Source organism: Copadichromis virginalis, linkage group LG22, assembly GCF_057382275.1.
Source record: "Copadichromis virginalis isolate Kocher_CV1m ecotype Utaka linkage group LG22, C_Virginalis_male_GT1.1, whole genome shotgun sequence".
In the NCBI taxonomy this organism is placed as follows: domain Eukaryota; kingdom Metazoa; phylum Chordata; class Actinopteri; order Cichliformes; family Cichlidae; genus Copadichromis; species Copadichromis virginalis.
This window is the reverse complement of record NC_140638.1, coordinates 4,206,730-4,225,518: the sequence shown is the minus strand read 5'-3', so window position 1 is coordinate 4,225,518 and position 18,789 is coordinate 4,206,730. Positions and strand designations below refer to the sequence as shown.

At 38.8% G+C, this 18,789-nt stretch overlaps 1 protein-coding gene across 2 annotated transcripts in view; it reads left to right on the top strand.

Moving 5' to 3' along the window:
• Positions 1-18,789, top strand: part of cacng7a (calcium channel, voltage-dependent, gamma subunit 7a) — a 41,913-nt gene that overhangs the window by 9,843 nt on the left and 13,281 nt on the right. For both annotated transcript variants that reach the window (XM_085445738.1, XM_085445739.1), the window contains exons 2-4: positions 7,412-7,607; positions 9,860-9,946; positions 13,575-13,715. In XM_085445738.1, coding sequence (XP_085301864.1) covers positions 7,412-7,607; positions 9,860-9,946; positions 13,575-13,715 — 424 coding nt within the window. The remainder of the gene's footprint in view (positions 1-7,411; positions 7,608-9,859; positions 9,947-13,574; positions 13,716-18,789) is intronic.

The following is an 18,789-nucleotide window of genomic DNA, read 5'->3' as shown; positions in this document are numbered from 1 at the left end:
GTAATTCATTACATCGCCTCTGCTCCTGGATTGTCCCTGCACACACATAGTTAGCAGCATGGTGCAACCTGGGAATTGTGGTTGTATTCTCAAGGCTTAAACTACAAAGAGAACCTCATCCCAGCCCATTTGTTGTCTGCTATCTCAGCAAACACAGGCCTGGTAGTAGTGTGTGTGTGTGTGTGTGTGTGTGTGTGTGTGTGTGTGTGTGTGTGTGTGTGTGTGTGTGTGTGAGTGTGTGTGTGAGTGTGTGTGTGTGTGTGTGTGTGTGAGGGAGAGAGAGAGAGAGAGAGTAAAACTCTCAGAAACATTTATGCACTGACCCAGCAGATCTTGTCCTCCAAACCCACATTTCTTCAAGCTTCTGCCTCTCTAGTGTTTTAAAGCTAGCTCATGACCAGAATCAGAATCAAACCATTTTATTAATCCCACAAGGCAATGCTTTCTAAAGATGCTCAATTCCATTACAAATATGAACAACTGAATATATGAAGATGAAAAAAAAATGTCAACTCAGTCCAAGAAGCAATATACTAAAATATGAATTCCATATAAAGTTCAAACAATGGTTTAAAAACTGCAATTCCATAATTGGCCACTAAAGGCTGACTGTAAAAGAAGTCAGTACCCTGTTATAAGTGTTATACTCTGGTACTGCCTTTCATTAACAGCAGCTGTACCAGTAATAAACCTTATTTAAAGTTCATCTGTTTACATTTCAGGGTTTAAATTTTGCATTAGTATGGATGCGACCACTTTAACTGCACAGTGGATGCTGACACAGGAGGCTGCCGCACATACTTTACATAAAAGATGGATGCACATTCAAGCTTTAAAAGTGAAAGCATTGAGGAAGTGTCTTAAACCAGATTTGTGTTATTATTATTTTTAATCACCATCATGGAACAACTTCTATAAATGCAATAAGCCAGACTCTTATGTAAAACTAAGGACAAAGAAAAGTTGTCTCACTTTAGCACCTCAGTAAACACGCTATGGTCTCAATCGTGAGATTCAATTGTTTTTAAAATAACATTTTTTAAGACTCGAACAGGACAATAAAGCACAGCTTTCTTCAGACTGCTTTGTGATTGACGAGTTGTTGTTGTATTAGCTGTTGTATTAGCTCGCAGTGTCTCTGATTGAATCTGATTCCATTGCACTGTTCAAATCACGATTAAAAACCCACTTATTCAATCTTGCCTTTCCCTCAAGTTAATATTTCTTTTATGATTTTATATCATGCACTTTTATGCTCATTTAAATTCTTGTTTGCTCTGTACCTGTTGCTTTCCGATGTATTAGTGACAGTTATCTTCTTGCATATTTAGTACTTGCTTTGGTCCTATTTCTATTATCCTCCTCCTATACTCTATCTTACTTGTTAAGCACCTTGGCATACCCTTGGTTTTTAAGTGTGCTTTATAAATAAAGTTTATTATTATTATTATTATTATTACTCTCAGTATCTCAGTGAGATCTACTCACTGCTCACTACATCTGCTGTTCCCTCGGTCGTGACTCTGAGTTTTATAACTTCACTTTGGGTTTCAGCTTGTTTACTTTCTGTTTTGTGACTCTTTATGGATTTAGTATATTCTGAGTTTCTTTTCTTGTTGTTTTGTTATATTTGACTTAAAGGTTGTTTCCTGTTAGTTCCCTCTTGTGTTCCCCGGTGTCCTGTCATCAGCATGTGCTCTTTGTTTTTCCACGTTCCCCTGTCTAGTCCTTGTGTTCTCCCCTATGTCAAATTAACCCTTGTTCCCCATTCAGGTCTGTCTTCCTGTTTTTGTTTTTGTGGTTACTGTTATTTTCCTTGGCTTGTGTTGTGTTTACTTCCCTTTCCTCTATAGTTTCCAACCATGCGTTTCACCTTTAATTATCTCATGTGTATTTATCATCTGTGTTTCCCTCTGTTCTTTGGCATGTCCAGATGGTAGTGTCTTTCTTTGGTCTGTATTCCCACTGTTTTTACTTTGAATCAAGTTCCTGCTCTGCAAATGTTTCAGTTTTTGTTTGCTTTTGGACTACCAACAAAAAGGTTGTGTTTTTGTCTTTGAGACCTGTCACCTGCATTGAGCCCCTGATCCTGCTTGTCACACTGCCAAATCTGGTTTCAGAAGAGCAAGGTGAAAATGTCCAAAAGTGTCAATGTGGATATGTCTATATTTTAGATAGTCTGTAAGTTGCTACTCTTCTTCTCAGTAGGGATTGTAGTACTTAACAAATACAAAATAACCCGACTCACTACAAAAGTTAATTGTAGCTTACTAACAGCTGATCTGAGAAGTTTGTGGTTTAGTTCTGTAGTGAGATCAAATTTAGCATTTTTTAGTTAATCAGCGATAATTAACAGGCATCTGTCTCCATGTGGCACACCCATATAGTCTAACCAATCTCATTAGCATTAGCTGATAACTTAGCATTTCATTTCTTAAACCAAATATGATGATGTCTAAATCAGAGAACATACAACTAAAGATGAGGTTTCAGAACCACAAACTAGTGGGTCATGTGACTGCTTTACAGTCTTTGAAAATTTACCACAAACTTCTAACATAAGTCAGTGCTGACAAACTAATTCCTCCAAATAAAGAAAAACAGTTTAGAGCACAGGTGTCGAACAGGAGGCCTCGAGGGCCGGTGTCCTGCAGGTTTTAGATGTGTCCTTGATCCAACACAGCCGATTTAAATGGCTAAATGACCTCCTCAACATGTCTCGAAGTTCTCCAGAGGCCTGGTAATGAACTAATCATTTGATTCAGGTGTGCTGACCCAGGGTGTTATCTAAAGCCTCGAGGCCTGGTCTTCGACACCCCTGGTTTAGAGTGAAACAATTAAATGCCCAAAGAAGGCAAATAAATAAATTAAATTAAATAAAAAAAAAACATGACAACTTCTTCATGTTTTTTTGCCTTTCAGTACAAACATTTCAGACACGTAGGTTAGTTAGGACAACTATCTACTCTGTAGTGCAATGCCACCAGTCTGAAAGTCATCAACAGAGAGTGAAAAAGGCTGAATGAAGTAATCTAAAAGCCCACAGAGTGAGACAGTTATCTGAGTCCCGCAGGTACTCAACTGTGTCTCTTCTGGTCTAAGTGGTGGATGGATTTTTGTGTTTTGAGTCAGCAGCACTGAGCGCCTGATTGCCTCTCGTGTTGAGTCTGACATTTGCAGCACTAAGACTGATGCTTATTTACTTGAGCACCAATCACTTTTGTCTTTTTCAGAGGATGTGACTTTGGGAGGCAGTGACGTCTCTGAAAGTGTCCGTGACGTCTTACTCGACTGTGCAGAAAGGGCAAAGTCACTGTCCTCGCTTTGCTTTTCCTTTTTATAACAAGTCAAGGTATAACTCTGACTGTGCATGTGACTGCAGATTTTGTATGTTTGGAGTCATGTATTTATACTGAGTCCTTCTTCAAAATGTATGTGTTGCCTGAAAAATTAATGCAGGTTATACTCTCTACACTTTGTTCAAATTTTAAAAAGACATAACCTTTTCATAAGCTTAGCTATTTGAGATCTTTGGTCCTTGGCTCAGTTCTTAAAGCTAAAGCTAAACTAGTTTTTATTAAAGTCAGGCATTGATACTCCCCAGAAATTCTGCTTCTGTGCACATCCTCATGTCTCCTGTTCGTTTGCAATCTCCTACACGTGTGCCCTCGCACGTACACCATCATATACTTAGTGCCATCATCTTCGCAGGAGGTTTCTGTTGATGGATGTTTTACCATATCAAATATTTGTAATGGGTGAGTTATGCTTGGGTGAGCGACTCTTCTCTGACACTGCTGAATGTGCTCTGCACCGTCTTACTTGAGCGATGATGTCACGCCTCACTCTTCCTCTTGCTTCCTTTCGCTTCAATTCTGATCTTGTCTCCTGACTTAATTTTGTTCTTGGCTGGTCTCTTATCGGCTTCTCTCTCTTAAGCCTCACCTCATAAACAGCATCGTAAAAGTCAGTGTACCTCCTTTAACGCCCTGTTTTCACTGTTATTTATTAATAGTAATGCATGAAAACCATTCAATGTAACCATAAATATCCTCTTCAAAAAGAGCAATGTCTGCCTTTTATATGAAATTAAAATGTTTTTGAAAATGGAGACGACTTTTGTTGTGAGACCTACAGCAGTAAAGCTGCTGCGTTTCTGCAGACTCTTCACACTGAGTTCACGGAGTTCAGCAGGTTGACTTGTGTTCTCTGTTTGATGGTAAAATCTAAAATTAATTGAATAACTTTGTCATTGTTATCTTTTTTTTAAAAGCCCCATCACACTTTTAAAAGATTGGTCCAAAAATAATGCAGATACTTTTCAAAGTAAAAGGCTTAATTTCGGCGATACACTATTATGTGTTGCTTCAGAGAACATGTTCACAAGTTTTGTTGTTTGAAACTTGTGAACATGTTTAAAGAAAGGTACAAAATAACATGTGACTGAACTTACATGATATGTGGAGACAGGAAACATTTCTAAATTTGTCTTATGTCATTTCTAAACAGCATTATAAAGACCAGCTGCCAAATGTGTCTTTAGATATCATGGAAAGTTGACAGAGATGGCAAATCCTGTTAGACTTCCCTTATATACGTATATGATGCTATATGTATAATGTACATATATCTATATGTGTGTAATGTAAATATGTCTACCTTCTGTGTCCACTGACCCCTTCACACAGTGAACAAGGGAACACAGTGAGGTTGTGCCCTTCCTCAAACTAGCAGTTGTCTTGACTTGAACCCTCAACAAAGGAAAACAGAAGTTCCACTGAGCCCGACGCTTTTAGGCCTCCACAAAATACAGAGACCTTACCTTTGTTCCACTCCCCCACCATATTACAGGGACCTACTCAAAGTAAATCCTTCACAAAAATCTTTCACTTTGCCTTGTGACGCGTTTTTGTGTTAGACCTGTCTTATATACATGATGCTATTTGTGTAATATATGATGTCATTGTTAGTTTGAGGAAGTGCAGAGCCCCACTGTGTTCCCTTGTTCACTGTGTGCAGGGGTTTGTAGACAGAAAGGAGAATACTGAAAATGTTCTGTGGAAAGATAAACATCAGAAGTGGATGATCATACCTGCTCTAACAGGTGTGCTCGTCTCTCTTCTCCTTCATATCACGTATTTCCATAATAAATGTCTCCTGAGAGATTATTTCATCTCCTGGATGACTGCTTCTCATTTTCTCTACATGAGGAAAAAACTGGTTTTACAAGATTTCCAAAACACAAAGACAAGAAGGAAAAAATAGGTGATTCTAATATTGATCTTATCATAAATCAGTGCTTTTTACATGTGTTGTCACTGAGGATCAGGAGCTCAAACTGTGCATACATGTGTATTTTGTAGCTGATGCCATTTTGTTTATCATGAGTAAAGACCATGGCAATTATCGAACTGCATTAACATGATTCAGCCTCAGCTTTAATTAATGGTTCCCACTGTACACTGCTGAAGGTGAACTGGACTGCAGGTGGCCTGCCAATTAGTATAAATTTATGCATGCTCGTAGCAGAGACAGTTGCATTATTTCTCTAATTTATGTCCGTGTAAAAGTAGCTCACAGCTGAAAATTGAAAGCCGGTTTTCGAGCATGTTCGCTGCCTCAGTCCTCAGCATGTTGAATGTGACCTCCATTTTGACTGGATGTATGAAGCCCTGTCGTGTTTGTGTGTACATGAGACCAGGATGTTTTTCAGCTTGTCAACAGTTGAAGTGATACATGGCAGAGGCAGCGTTTCTGCCACCTAGTGAGTGCCAACCTGCAATGCATGCGCATGCAATGCAGGAACCTGACACACCGAACACGAGAAGAAGCTGATCAGCCAGTCACAGTGTGAGCTTTGCCAAAATCATTTTGGCTACTTACTGATCCTCAGCAGCATCCAGAAGACTGAAAAACAAAACAAAACTGTGACCAGACCACAATTTTAACTATTAGTGAAAATGATTTATTATTTACCAAAGCTTTGCAGCTTCCATATTTTTTCTTTTATTTGTTAATGTTCTTTTCCATTCTTAACTGTGTATATATGCAATGAATTAACTTTGAGATATTCTGATTATTGAATGAATTAACTTTGAAGAGAACAAATTTTTGACACAGCCTTTCGTTCTCAAACAAACAGGACCTCAGTTACTGTAGGATCAAAGTCATCACTGTTCTCCCTCTCACTCGTCAAATGATATGTTTTGTTTCTCCCTTGCAGGAGATGACTTGTTAACACCTCAATAAACTTTTCTTCATTTGCTTTCTGTCATTTTTTTGCTGAACTCAAAATATTTCTGAGCATAATTTGTCACATTGTTGTCTTTCCTTAACTTTTTTTCCTTTCTTGTTTTAAATTTTCAGGTCCGCTTTTCAATCTTTGCAAATTTTACAGTCTTTAAAGCATGCTACCTCCATACATACACACACACACACATATATATATATATATATGTGTGTATATATATATGTGTATATATATATATGTATATATATTACAAAATCATCTTAAATATCTTAAAATTTCAGGATTGGTATACACATTGCTATTTTACTTCAACAATGTGTCTTCTTTCAGAGGGACGGACAGAAAATATCCAAAATGTACATATGTACATATAAGTGTTGGACATTTATAATAAGACAGCAATTTCTGATTTATGGAGACATACAAAAAGACATTATAGCTCTTAAAATATTTGACTTTAATATGAATTTAAAAAAGAATGTTAAACACTGGATAAAGAGGCTCAAAATTTCAAGGTCTAGTTTTGAAAATGAGGGATTTTATCACATATTTAGAGAGAAGGTGTGCATTTGTGTATTTAAGGATCCAGCTTCATAAAATGAAAAATTTGCTGAATTGCTGCTTGATATAAGCAGTTAACCTGAATGTTATACTGCCTTTCAACAAGAAAGTGGTTTATTTTTTCTTAGGTTGTCCATGCACATATTTCATAGCTGAGGTCAGTGAAACTCAAGACAGGTTGTGTGTCCTCGTCATCTCTTCTTTTCCACATTTTTTTTAACTGACACCACAGAAATCAATAGATAATGCTGTACTGTGTCAGGGCCACCACCAAGGGGGTGTCCACACCCCCAGATTTCCTGCCCCCCAGCAAGACTGTTCTTTTTGGTAATACTATTTATAAACGTGAGCACAAGAGAGAGGAAAACACCCTACAATGAGTTGAAACATTAATTCTATTTTTTTTGTGCCGCCCCACTATTTGTAGGCCCTCCCGCCCCCGATCTGTGGTATAGCTCTTTTTTTCCCCTCATTGATTAATTTGTTTAATCCAGCAAATTAATTCACTGTTTTCTCCTCCTTGTCTTCCTGCATGCTGATCCCTGCTGTATTTATCACAAGCAACACTGATCACCGTGATTTTATCTCCTTTCTCCTCAGATGAGTTCATTCAGTACGAGGGCGCTGACACTTCTCTCGTCGGTTTTTGGGGCCTGCGGTTTGCTGTTGGTGGGCGTCGCTGTGTCGACAGACTACTGGCTGCTGATGGAGGAGGGAATCGTCCTGCAGCAGAACCAGACCACTGAGGTCAAAATGGCGCTGCACTCTGGCCTCTGGAGGGTCTGCTTTGTGGCTGGTTGGTAACAGTTCCACAGTATAAAATTAATTATATTTACATAAACTCAGTTTAGTTATATTTTAAGTCAACTGGTAATTATAAAGATAATTTGATGCCATTAATTTCAGTTGTTTATACATTTATTCTGCTATCCCACAGCAAAGTTCTTTTTTTGCCATGAATATACTTATTCTTCAAAAATCAGACACATTATTAAACAAAACAATTTGTATAGATGTGCATGTACAGCAGGCTACCCATTTTTTAATAGTCCTGCTCGCCTTCTTTCATATTTATTTTATTGCATATTTATTTTATTTGTCAAAGTGTGGCTTTTGATCGGCGTTTCAAGGATAAAATGCTAATGTCTGGTTTGAAATATACACACAACAGTGAAAAACATATGGCAGCAATTCATGAAACGTGCAACCCAAAGGGAGAGCCTTATCTTTGCCATTCAGTCTAAGGCTCGCAGCTGGTACAGTTAAAGTTCACCTCGTCTGAGGGACTAACATTATTGAATTTTCTCTCTTAATCCACTCTTTTTGCAAAAAAAAATCTGTCTTAAAATAAACGCTGAGCACTGCATCTGTTCCACACTGCTTCCATAGACGGTTATGAATCGAAGTGAAACAGTTAAAATATATTGATTTCATGTTGCACAATGTTTACAATGAATTAACTTTTTTCTTGGCACACTGGTTCAAAAAAATGTTGCTCTTTCACATTTGTTTTGTTCAAGGCTTAAACAATGCATGACAGCTGCTAATGAAAACAGCATTAGCAGCCGTGCACGTAACCTTCATGTGCAACAAGGACCCGTGTCCTGACTGACTGCAGAAGAACAGAAACTGAGTTAGACTACCTTTATCCCTTTCTCTCCAGACAAATGCTGGTACCCAATGTGGAGCATCAAAAAAAGAGGGCAGGAGAATAAATACACGTATATGTGTGTTGACTCAGCAGGGATAAAAGCTGAGGATCGTTATTTGATGCCAGAAAGCCGTGACACATTTTCCAGACATCTTTACCATAAATTGATGCAAAAATGTTCATTAAAAAATTCACCATAATGCAGGAACTTCTCTGGTAGATACTGAGACCCACCACACGGTCAGTGGCTTCTAAGTTGGAGCCAATGACATCAGTGGCTATTGGCGGGGCTTCACTGTGAGGTGCTGCAGCCCACAGATTTTTCCATTACAAAAATTACCCCCAGATAAGCTGTATAATACTCAGTCAGGAACAGAAGTATTAGAGACGTTTTGAGTGCCCTGAGTGTCCTGAAACATCACAAATATTTAACTTGGGCATATTATGGGCATTAAACTCGTAAATAAGATCCAAACATGACATCAGCTGTTGGATGATGCCTAGCTAAAGACTATGCCCAAATCTAACTTCTTAAAATAGGTACAATATTTATTATGATTGGGAGAAAAAGTCACCTGTGGCAGAATTTGGCTTTGTTAGATAATTGTTTTTGAACCGAATGATAAAAAAAGGTATTTTCACTCGTACACGCAAACAAACACCAGCAGGCAGGACACCGAAACACAAATAGCTGTCCTTATTGCAGTAGCTGTCTCTGTCTTTCGGGTCATGATGGTGTTGCTCTGGGGAGGTGGCCATGTTTGTGTTTCCCTGTTGTCTGACGCCTGGTACAAAAGGTCAGAGGAGGGAAAACGCCAGTGGCATTTGGAAGAGAGTGTGTGGGTGAGAGAGGGAGGGGAGCTATCACATTTGTCTGCAGATTTGTGCATCGTTTTCTGTTATGTTTTTGTATACATACAGATGTCAGGTTTGCGTGTTGTGTATTGCATGTGTGTGTCTGTGGCTACAGTTTGAGGTTAATCGTTGTGTCTGCATTCAGCTCCTCTCCCTCTCTGCTCAGACCTTGTTTTCTCCCGAACCTCCTGACCTCCATCTGTCTCTGCCTCTAATTCACTTTTTCTCTCCTTTCCATTCTCTGCCTCCCTGTTTCTGTTTTTTTAAACTCATTTCTTTTGAGATGCCTCGCTTCTCTTTCACCTCTCATTTTATTTGTCCTTTCTAAATCTCTTTGTCTCCACTGTCGCTCTGTCTCAGTCTGGCTGTCTGCCCTTTCTCTGGGTTTTTATAACCTCTTTGTTTGTTTATACTGGTTTTATTTCTGCATGCGCATAATCCCCCGACTGTTTGCCACCCAAACAAGTCCAACCGTGCTACCCGCTTGTGGCTTTCCTTTTTCTCGTCTTTCTTTCTTTTTCACTTTTTTCTTTCCCCCCCAGGGTCCGAGAAGGGCAGATGTGTGGCATCGGAATATTTCACAGAGCCAGAGATAGAGATCACGACAGAAAACACAGCCAACATACTCAGTAAGTCACTTTCATACACACACAGACTCTTATATTTATTTGAAATTTCAAAGTTTCTACCTTCTTTTAAATCTGCAACTAGAGAAATAGTCTCTCGTAGGAAGACAGACCAGACTCACCAACATTTCTGTCTTTACATCTGTTTCACATCAGTCTATTATTACAGTTGTTTGCTGATTTGTCTTCTCAGTGCTAAATAGAGCTGTGACTCTATGAGTCACTCAACAACAGACACACAAAATACATGCATACATATCTTTTGTTGACTTAAATATTCCTTATACGTGGTTTTTGTGATGCCTTGTGTGGGTCTGTAACATAAGAACAAAGGAAAGAGGAGAGCGTTGCATGGCTCTGATGACTGATCTGACAGGTGCTCTCTGGTGGTTCAGGTAGAAATAAAAAAAAAAACACTTGTTACTGGAAGATATTATGTGGGGCAATTATGAAAATGTCTTTGATTAAACAGAATAGTTAATTACCATTAAAACATTAAAACACTTCTCCTAAAGACAGAACACCTATTTGTGCAACATATGGAGTATATATGTCTGGAAGAAAATGTTTATACATGTGATATACAGATCAGAAGGTCAGAAGTTGTTTCTAAAGGCTTACATGTTGCTTACAGTTCAGGGTATATGTGAAGTTTAATACTGGACAGTGGAATTTCTTTCAGAGTTAAAACACTGTACAAATGGTAAACATAAAAATGACAAACATTTAACAATTTAACTCTAACAAATACAGTTTTTTGTTTTATGTGTTTGGTTTTGCTACATTAGATCATTGCATGTCTCCACCACTGCACCACTTTCAAGAGATTTATATAACAATAATATTACAATTTATTCATGTCACATTTCAAATGTTGGTTACAAAGTGCTTTACAAAACGCAAAAGAGTTGATACCCGGGGTGACAACCCCACGATGTGTTTAATAAACAGAGTTAAAACAGCAACAACAAATACAAATGTTAAAATAGAAAAGTTAAATAAACACTGAATAATACAACAATAAATAAATTAATAAATTACTTAATATAAATTATTTATAGTAAAAGAGATTTCTAATGTCAATGGATGTTTTTTTCCTGGTTAAATACGATTAAAACAGAGCCAGGGCAATGACCAGCTTCTCTGCCAGGTCACTTCGACTTTGGGTTTCAGTCATTACGCAGGACTATACACAGAACTGTGGGACCATTTTGGAGAGGAGGTGAGGTTAGCACACTCCCTGTCTGGATAAAGACATCAAAACTTGATGGTTTCAAACAGAAAGTGCCTTCTTTAATGAGCTGATGGAACAGTTAGACCAGTCTGACCTGAGAAACAAAGGCAGTGGCTCAAGTCGTGAGGCCTGAGTAAAACTGTAATGGATGCAGAAGGGAGGCCATGTAAATGTAACTAATATCAATTTGATATCAAATGTGTATAGCCAGTGTGGCCTTGTAAAAATGGGATGTGGGATGCAATGTGGTCCTGTCTCTTTGAATTTGTTAAAACTCTGGCAGCTGAATTTTCAACAAGCTGGAGGCAGGAAATGGTATTTTAACTCAGGCTTGTGTACAGAGTATTACAATAGTCCAAAAGTAATGAGAGTATTAAAAATGAATAAATTTTACACGATTTCTTAGTTGGAGGAACCATGGCTGTCCTACATTACTGGTGTATAGGTGTAACCTGTGTTAGCTCTGTATCTAAGATCACCCAAATACTGAAAATTCACATTTCACTCATGATTTTTCTTCTACTCTCAGACATAACATGCACAGCTTTCAGGTTTGGCTTATAAGTTTTCTCTTCCTTCAAATATCTGTTCCATGTAGGTTACTGATGTCTAAGAAATGGAAGCATCTGGTGCAAGATCTAATGAAAACAGTCTAGTCCATTTCAGCAGAAAGAAGATTGGTGCACTCTTTAGTTTATGTTTGGTGGCACAGCTGAGCATTAGGCTGTGGACAAACTGCACTGATTCAGATGCCACTGATGAGCAAGTGCCAAACCATTTCCTCGTGTGCTAACAAATGCTCCAGGCATGTCTGCATGTTTGCTAACATGATTTTTGTTAACTCAAACTTTTTGTAGGAATTCATAAATTAAGCCAATTATGCCAGATTTGCTTTAAAATCAAATGTTGCTAACCAAATAACCTATGAAGCAACATTTTTATTTGAAAAAAAAAAGATAAACTATTTCAGAGTTCACCATTTCTTTTTTTCCTTTTGTCTTTGAGCTGTTTTAATGATTCAAGATGTTGACACTATGAACTAGCCCTCTGCATTTTGCTCTTTGAAGTAAAGCACACACTCAGTGTTGTTAAAGACACCAGGGGGAAGACGTGTGCGCCGCTTAATGCTAGATAAATGTCCTCAGGTACATGCACAAGTCATAACACTGCAGCAGCTCCGTCGGAGAGGTTACTGAATAAATCATAGACCTTACTCAACGTAACACTGAGCGAGCTCCAGCAGACTTCTGGTTCCTATGCTTACTTGAAGATTTCTGACAACACAAAAAGACAAAGTGTTATCTTAACTGTTCAGTACAGTAGAAGTAATTCTTGTTCTTGTAAATAAAAGGGGATACACAGTCTCATCCTAATGAACTGACTCTCCTATGTTGTGTCGGTTGTGTCTCCAGTAGGTATCGGTCTTAATACCCCTCACTGCATTGCATTGCATTGCATACATAATGTTGTTCAGCTTGTGTTTAGTTGTTTTGTCCTTGAGATTAACTAGTTTTGGCCTGGCTCTGCTCAACCGGGATGTTGTGCATGAGAAAAAATTCTTTGCACGTCTTTACTTCACACCTTCATTCATGTGACCCTTGGTGACTCACGTGGTGACGTCGTGTGTAGACATCTCTCAGGACCACCTGCAAGGTGACAACGCCACAATGAGTTTAGTACCTGGAACTCGCCATCAGTTTTTAGAACTGGCAAAGCTTTTCATATGAGAGGTGACACAACTTCATGATCGTAAAAGAAGGTCCATTTGCCTCCAACTTACGAGTACCGTGAAGTAGATGACTAAGAACTTACACAGACCAACCACAATAAAGCTGAGGCTATATAAAATAAAAGGCAATTGGAAATAATATTACATACAACAACCAGTATGATGTTAAATGTAGTTATCTGGCTCTTAATGGTTTGATAGTTTTATGGTGAAATGGTGTGCTACAGTATGCTACACCTGTGTGGTTACAGTGGTCATCGGGGCAGATTTTCCACTTTTCCCACGACTAAAGAAAACACAGACTTTGTAAAAAAAAAAATAGATGTAACAACATGATAAACCTTAAATCATTTAAAATACACAAAACAACCCAAACACAAAGTCACAACGTTGTTATTATGTGCAGCAACATGACATTAGACATTTTTGGGCTTTAGAGAAATATTCTGCACATTATGAAAAAAATCCACTTTATCGACTTCATGTGTCGTAGTTAATTTGCTCGAAGCTTTATTTTTAATTCAGGAAATAATTTGGTAACATTTTAAATTATTCTTGATTAATGTGACCATTTCTGAAGGCTTAAACTTTTATGAGTTTGAAGTTTTCCTCATTTTTATTCGTATCACACACTCATTCTACTAATCCTCCTTCCTTTTTTTCTTCAGAAATGGTCCGGACCGCCACTCCCTTCCCCATGGTCTCCCTGCTCTTTGTCTTCACCGCCTTTGTAATCAGCAATATCGGGCACATTCGGCCGCAGCGCACCATCCTCGCCTTCGTTTCTGGTATATTCTTCATTCTGTCAGGTAAAGTTAATCTGAACCGAAAGTGTGAGTGGGATAAATAAAATATCCTCAGCCTGTGCACACTAACTGTTGTTTACTCATGGAAACAATCAAAACCTCACAGAACTCATGGAACAACTGCACACAACTACACTTGTCTTGTCACAGTTTGTTTCCTGATTTTCCAATTATTCTGCTGTTTTTTTCGGTCATTGCAGAGCTGCCTCGGAGACAAACATAAGCGCACAGCTGTCGTAAAATCTGTGGACGGAGGGTCTGCAGAGAGAAAACACATTCTCTGGTTATACAAGAAACACAAAATCAAATGTTCTCATTGTATTGATGCCAAAAAATAAAAGTGAGCTCCATCAAATTAATGGAACATATGCACATCCTGAGGACATTTCAGCCGCCAGGCACTCTCAGGGGTTTATGATCAGGTGATTAAATCCAACTGTGAACTCTCATCAACTGCTTGCAGGTCAGTCTATCCTTGCCTCGCTTTAAATTGCAGGCTTTACAGTCCGTGATGGTGGAAGATTTAAAGCTCATCGCAGTGCTACAGATAAAAAGGCTTTAGCAAAAGCTTTGTAGTCTATTAGGGATTATAGTGGTTGAGGTTATAGTTTCTATAATAGCATTTTTAACTTATTGTCCTTAGAGTTAGTTGGATTGTAGTTAGAAATCTCTTCTCTTTCTTGTTGTGCTGTAGCATAACAGTTGTGAACACCTAAGCCTTGAAGGTGTCAAACTCCTCTTTCACCTGTCTGCTTAGATAAGATGTTAAATAGCAACCAGGCAGCAGAAGAGAAGTGCACTTGTTAAAAGTCAACATTCCTAAAGGTTAATAAAAGAGACGGTTCGGTGGATGAAGATTCACTCTGCAGCTCTTCTAAGCGTTTCCCAGCTGACAGCTTGTCAGGCCATACCTTGTTCTTGCTGCTGGCTGAACAGTGAATGGGGCTTAATTCCAAATAATTGCTCTCCGCTGGAGGAGCTACAGGGCAGCAGTGATTTGAGGTCTTGCTGTGGGCTTTTGGTAAAAACTTTCAACATAAGTCAAGCCATCTGGAAAGTAGCTTTAGTACATTTTGACGTTTCAATCAGAAATTCAGTAATGAGAAGGTTGGTTTTATTCGGGATGACACATTTGGGGTCTGAGCCAAAACTCTCCCATTATCTCACTGCAGTAAGTGGACTGGACATCAACTTCCAGTCGAAGTCTATCCCAGTGGAAAGTTACTAGGTGTAACTGTTTTGTGTGGTTGATCACGCTTGGTGACCCGCATGGTGCTTTTAAAAAACGAGATTTACTTTATCTGTAACACTCACCCAAATTATATTATGCGGCTTAAAGCGTGCAGACAACCCTGACTAGATATATTTGGCCCGGAGGCATTTATCATGGGCTCATCTCCAGCAAAACATAGAGTTTTAAACAGCAGTGTGTCTCCAACATTTTTGAATGTATTTCAACATGACAGTGCCTTTTTATCATGCTGCCAAAGAAGAGGTTTTCCCTATTTTTGTGCAGAGGAACCTGCACAAAGACCCGATTTCAAGCTCATCTTCCTTTGGGATGTTAACTGCGAGCCTGGTCCCTTTACCTCTTGTCAGTACTGGAGCTCACTAATGTCTCTTTCAACTAAAGTGGAGCAAATCCTTGCAGCCAACCAAAGAGAAATTGTCATAGTGACAACTTAATGTCCACAGCTTTGGAGAGACTGGTTCACCAATGGAAATGGATTCAGTGGTAGTTGTTTACATATCTTTCTAAGGTGGTAACATACTTTATACCCAGAGACTGTATTGTGCTGCAGCAGCATCAATGAAAATGGGTTATGAAAGAGATTTGTCTTTGGACTCTTTGACCATGTTTTATTTTCCTACCTCAACAGCACCTAAAAACCCAATTCAGCAATAATAGGTAATAATCCCTCTTTGTTGACTCAGGTTTGTTGCTTCAGTCTCTGTGCACAGAAACGCACATTAAATGTGTTGTTTCACTTCTTTAAAAAAAACCAAAAGGAGCGACTGCCTGCTTCAGTCAGACGTTATCAGAGGCGATAGCAGGCAAAAGTCAAGACAGATACTGCAAAATAGCCAAGAGAGCATCTGTCAGAAAACTGTGAAATAAAAGGAGCATATGCACTCGGTGCACTCTCAGTGCTGCTGTTTATGTCTAATGTGACAGCTGCACATTAGAGCCCTGCAAATGTAAAATTGGTACATTAAACATCTGTGCATTCAGTTCAGATGCTGTCCCGCAGCCGGATAAGGGAGTTTTGGAAAGCACACTAGTGTTTGTTCCAGCAGACTTGTAAATTCCTGTGACTGACACATTTTCCTTTGTGATTTTAGTTTTCCTTTACCAGTTAATCTATATCTCACTTAGAGCATCTTGTAAAAGACTGAGTGAGAATGTGACATTGATTTTAAATTTGCTGTAAACTCGTAAAATACTGCAGACCAAGTTATTTGCTTGTATGGTGACCTAAAGAGTAATGACAGTAAAAATAAAACCACCTTTGTTAGACTAAAATCTCACTTTAACATGCATATGCAAGTACAGCTATGAATATCTGTAAATGATTTACACTGATCAGTGGTCAGTATTCCTAATGTGTTAAAACAAACCACTGAGAAAACAGGTAGGAGTAAAAATTCAATCTATTAAAAACAAATGTGGATCAACAGTATGAAAAACAGAACTGCTTTGTACGAGGGTCCAGCAGGATTTTGTTTTAATGAGCTTAGTGTCTCAGTTGTGCTTTAAGAGTCAGTGCAGCCAACAAGGTGACATCACATCACCTCCTCGTGTCGCTGCAGGAAGGCCGGGTGACGTTTTTGCTCAGTTTCCTCGGATGGTCCATTAGTTGCTGAGATTTCGTTTTGCTTGAAGTCACTCTCTCTCTTACTATGAGCCGATAAGATGACATCACCTTCCTGTTTCTCTTTCCTTTTTTATTATTTCGTGCATGAGGGAGCTTTACCTCGCAGATGCCAGCTTAGCATGGTGGAGTGCTGACTGGACACATGATGTCATAGGAATGTCGCCAAGCCAAGGAGAAACACATTTATGCATTGACACAAGTCAAACACACAAATCTGTGCATGAAACACATATTACCAAACACGAAATATGTGTACGCACACATGATAGAATTTGCATTAATACGCATTGTTTTTGCTGTTTTTTTTATATATATATGTTTTCATTATTTTCCCTTTTATAAATATATATCATGTGTTATCACCCAGTGTGTCCGTGGGTGAGCACAGTGGACACCCAAGTCTGTGAATGTGATAACTTGGTGACATAGGATTTTCAAATTCACCCCATAGGTGCATTTACTAAAAACGTCTGATGAGTTCAAGTTCCCGTGACCTTGACCTTTATTTAGGTCAATAAAGGAGGGCATGCTTTAGGGTCGCCTTGTGATCGATGAGTGATGGCCAGATGAGTTTGTATATCTTTGGATTTTCAGCCCTTTTCATGTTTGTCGCTGATCGCATCTTGTTTCTAAAAGCTAAGTGAAAATAAAGTAAATCTTCAAACAATAAGGCTTCATAAAATAATGGGTGTTGTGACACCTCTATTTTATATAAACTACACCTGCATGCATGTCGTCTGTCAACGCATCTCGTAACTACCTTCGGTCTTCTTCTATTCTAACTCGCTTTTCCACATCCTTCTCCCAGTATACCCAGTATCTGTCCTCTCCATGTGTCCAAGCTAATTAAACAACACCTCTCTTGCAGCTGATGAGTCCAACCAGAGTTGTCTTAATCCTTTCCGTCCTTGTCACTCCCAACTCAGGATCTGTAGCTGCCTCTAGTTCTGCGTCTATCTTTTCCTCAGCTGCACATTTCCAAGCCGTAACTGGTCTCATGACCATCTCGTCGATGCCACATTTCATTAAGACTGAAACTCTATAACTATGTGGTCTTTAAATGGGAATTTGAAGTCTACTAATGAAAAAAAGGTCTATTAAGAGCATCTGAAAGAGGATCAGTTTTTATATTTTTTATTCTGTTTTTTAGTTTTATGTTTGTTTGTTTGGAAAACAGACTCTCAGAATAAACCCTGACAGCCTCTTTTCACCTTTGCTGACGTTCTGTGGTTTAAAAAAAAGAAAAATCAACAACAATTGTTGGGCTTCTTTTGAGAAGTAGAAGATTTCTGTCCTGTTGTTCACGGCTGAAAGCGTTAGGTGAGAAATCGATGGCTGATGATTGCCAGTTTCACTTCTGAACAGCAAATTGACGACACTTAAGCTCACTTCTATTGTGCGCTGTTCTCTTGTTGTTTGCCATAAAAGAGCACGCTCCACATATCAGTGAGAATGACATCACGCGGTTGCAGAAAATCAGCATGTGTGTATTTGTCTTGTGAAAACTTGCCATCAGTCACAAAGCAGCCTGAGGTTATAACATGGTGACTGTGTACCAGCTGTTTCCTCTGTTTTCTCCTGTCTGTCCTTCCTCCAGTAATTTTCTCCCCTCTCTGCTGTTTCTCCACCTCCTCTCCAATGAATGTGTGTGTGCTCATTCATGTGTGTTCATGGGTCCTAGCACCACATGTCTGGGAGGCTTTTACTGAGATGTGCATTCTGTTCACAACACTGCCATCTGATGGCCAAATGAAGGAAATACAGTGTTCAGACTAATGTCCTTCGTTTTCCACTAATAGAGCGGTTTGACGTTGAACTTAAAAATATCACAATATAGATCAGTACTCACCAAAGTCTTGTTGCCTGTAAATACAGTATATGATAACAATTTTCTTTTTGATATGTACTGACTTTTCTGTAGGTGGGATGCTTTCAACACCCAGTCAGTCATTTTTTGTTTAGTCTGAATCATGCACCCTGTTGTCTTTTGTTGGATTTTTCTTGTCAACTTTTATCTTTTCTTGAAATTGAAAGGTCAATTACTATTTTGTATCCTAGATATTAGTCTGTTACACAAAGAAAAAGTATCTAGTGAACATGTATTTTCAGTCAGGAGTAGTGTGTGACCAGCACTGGTTGCATCTATTGCTTGATAAATATATCTGTGGCGGAGGTGTGGTCCCTGGCTCAGCTGCAGGGGA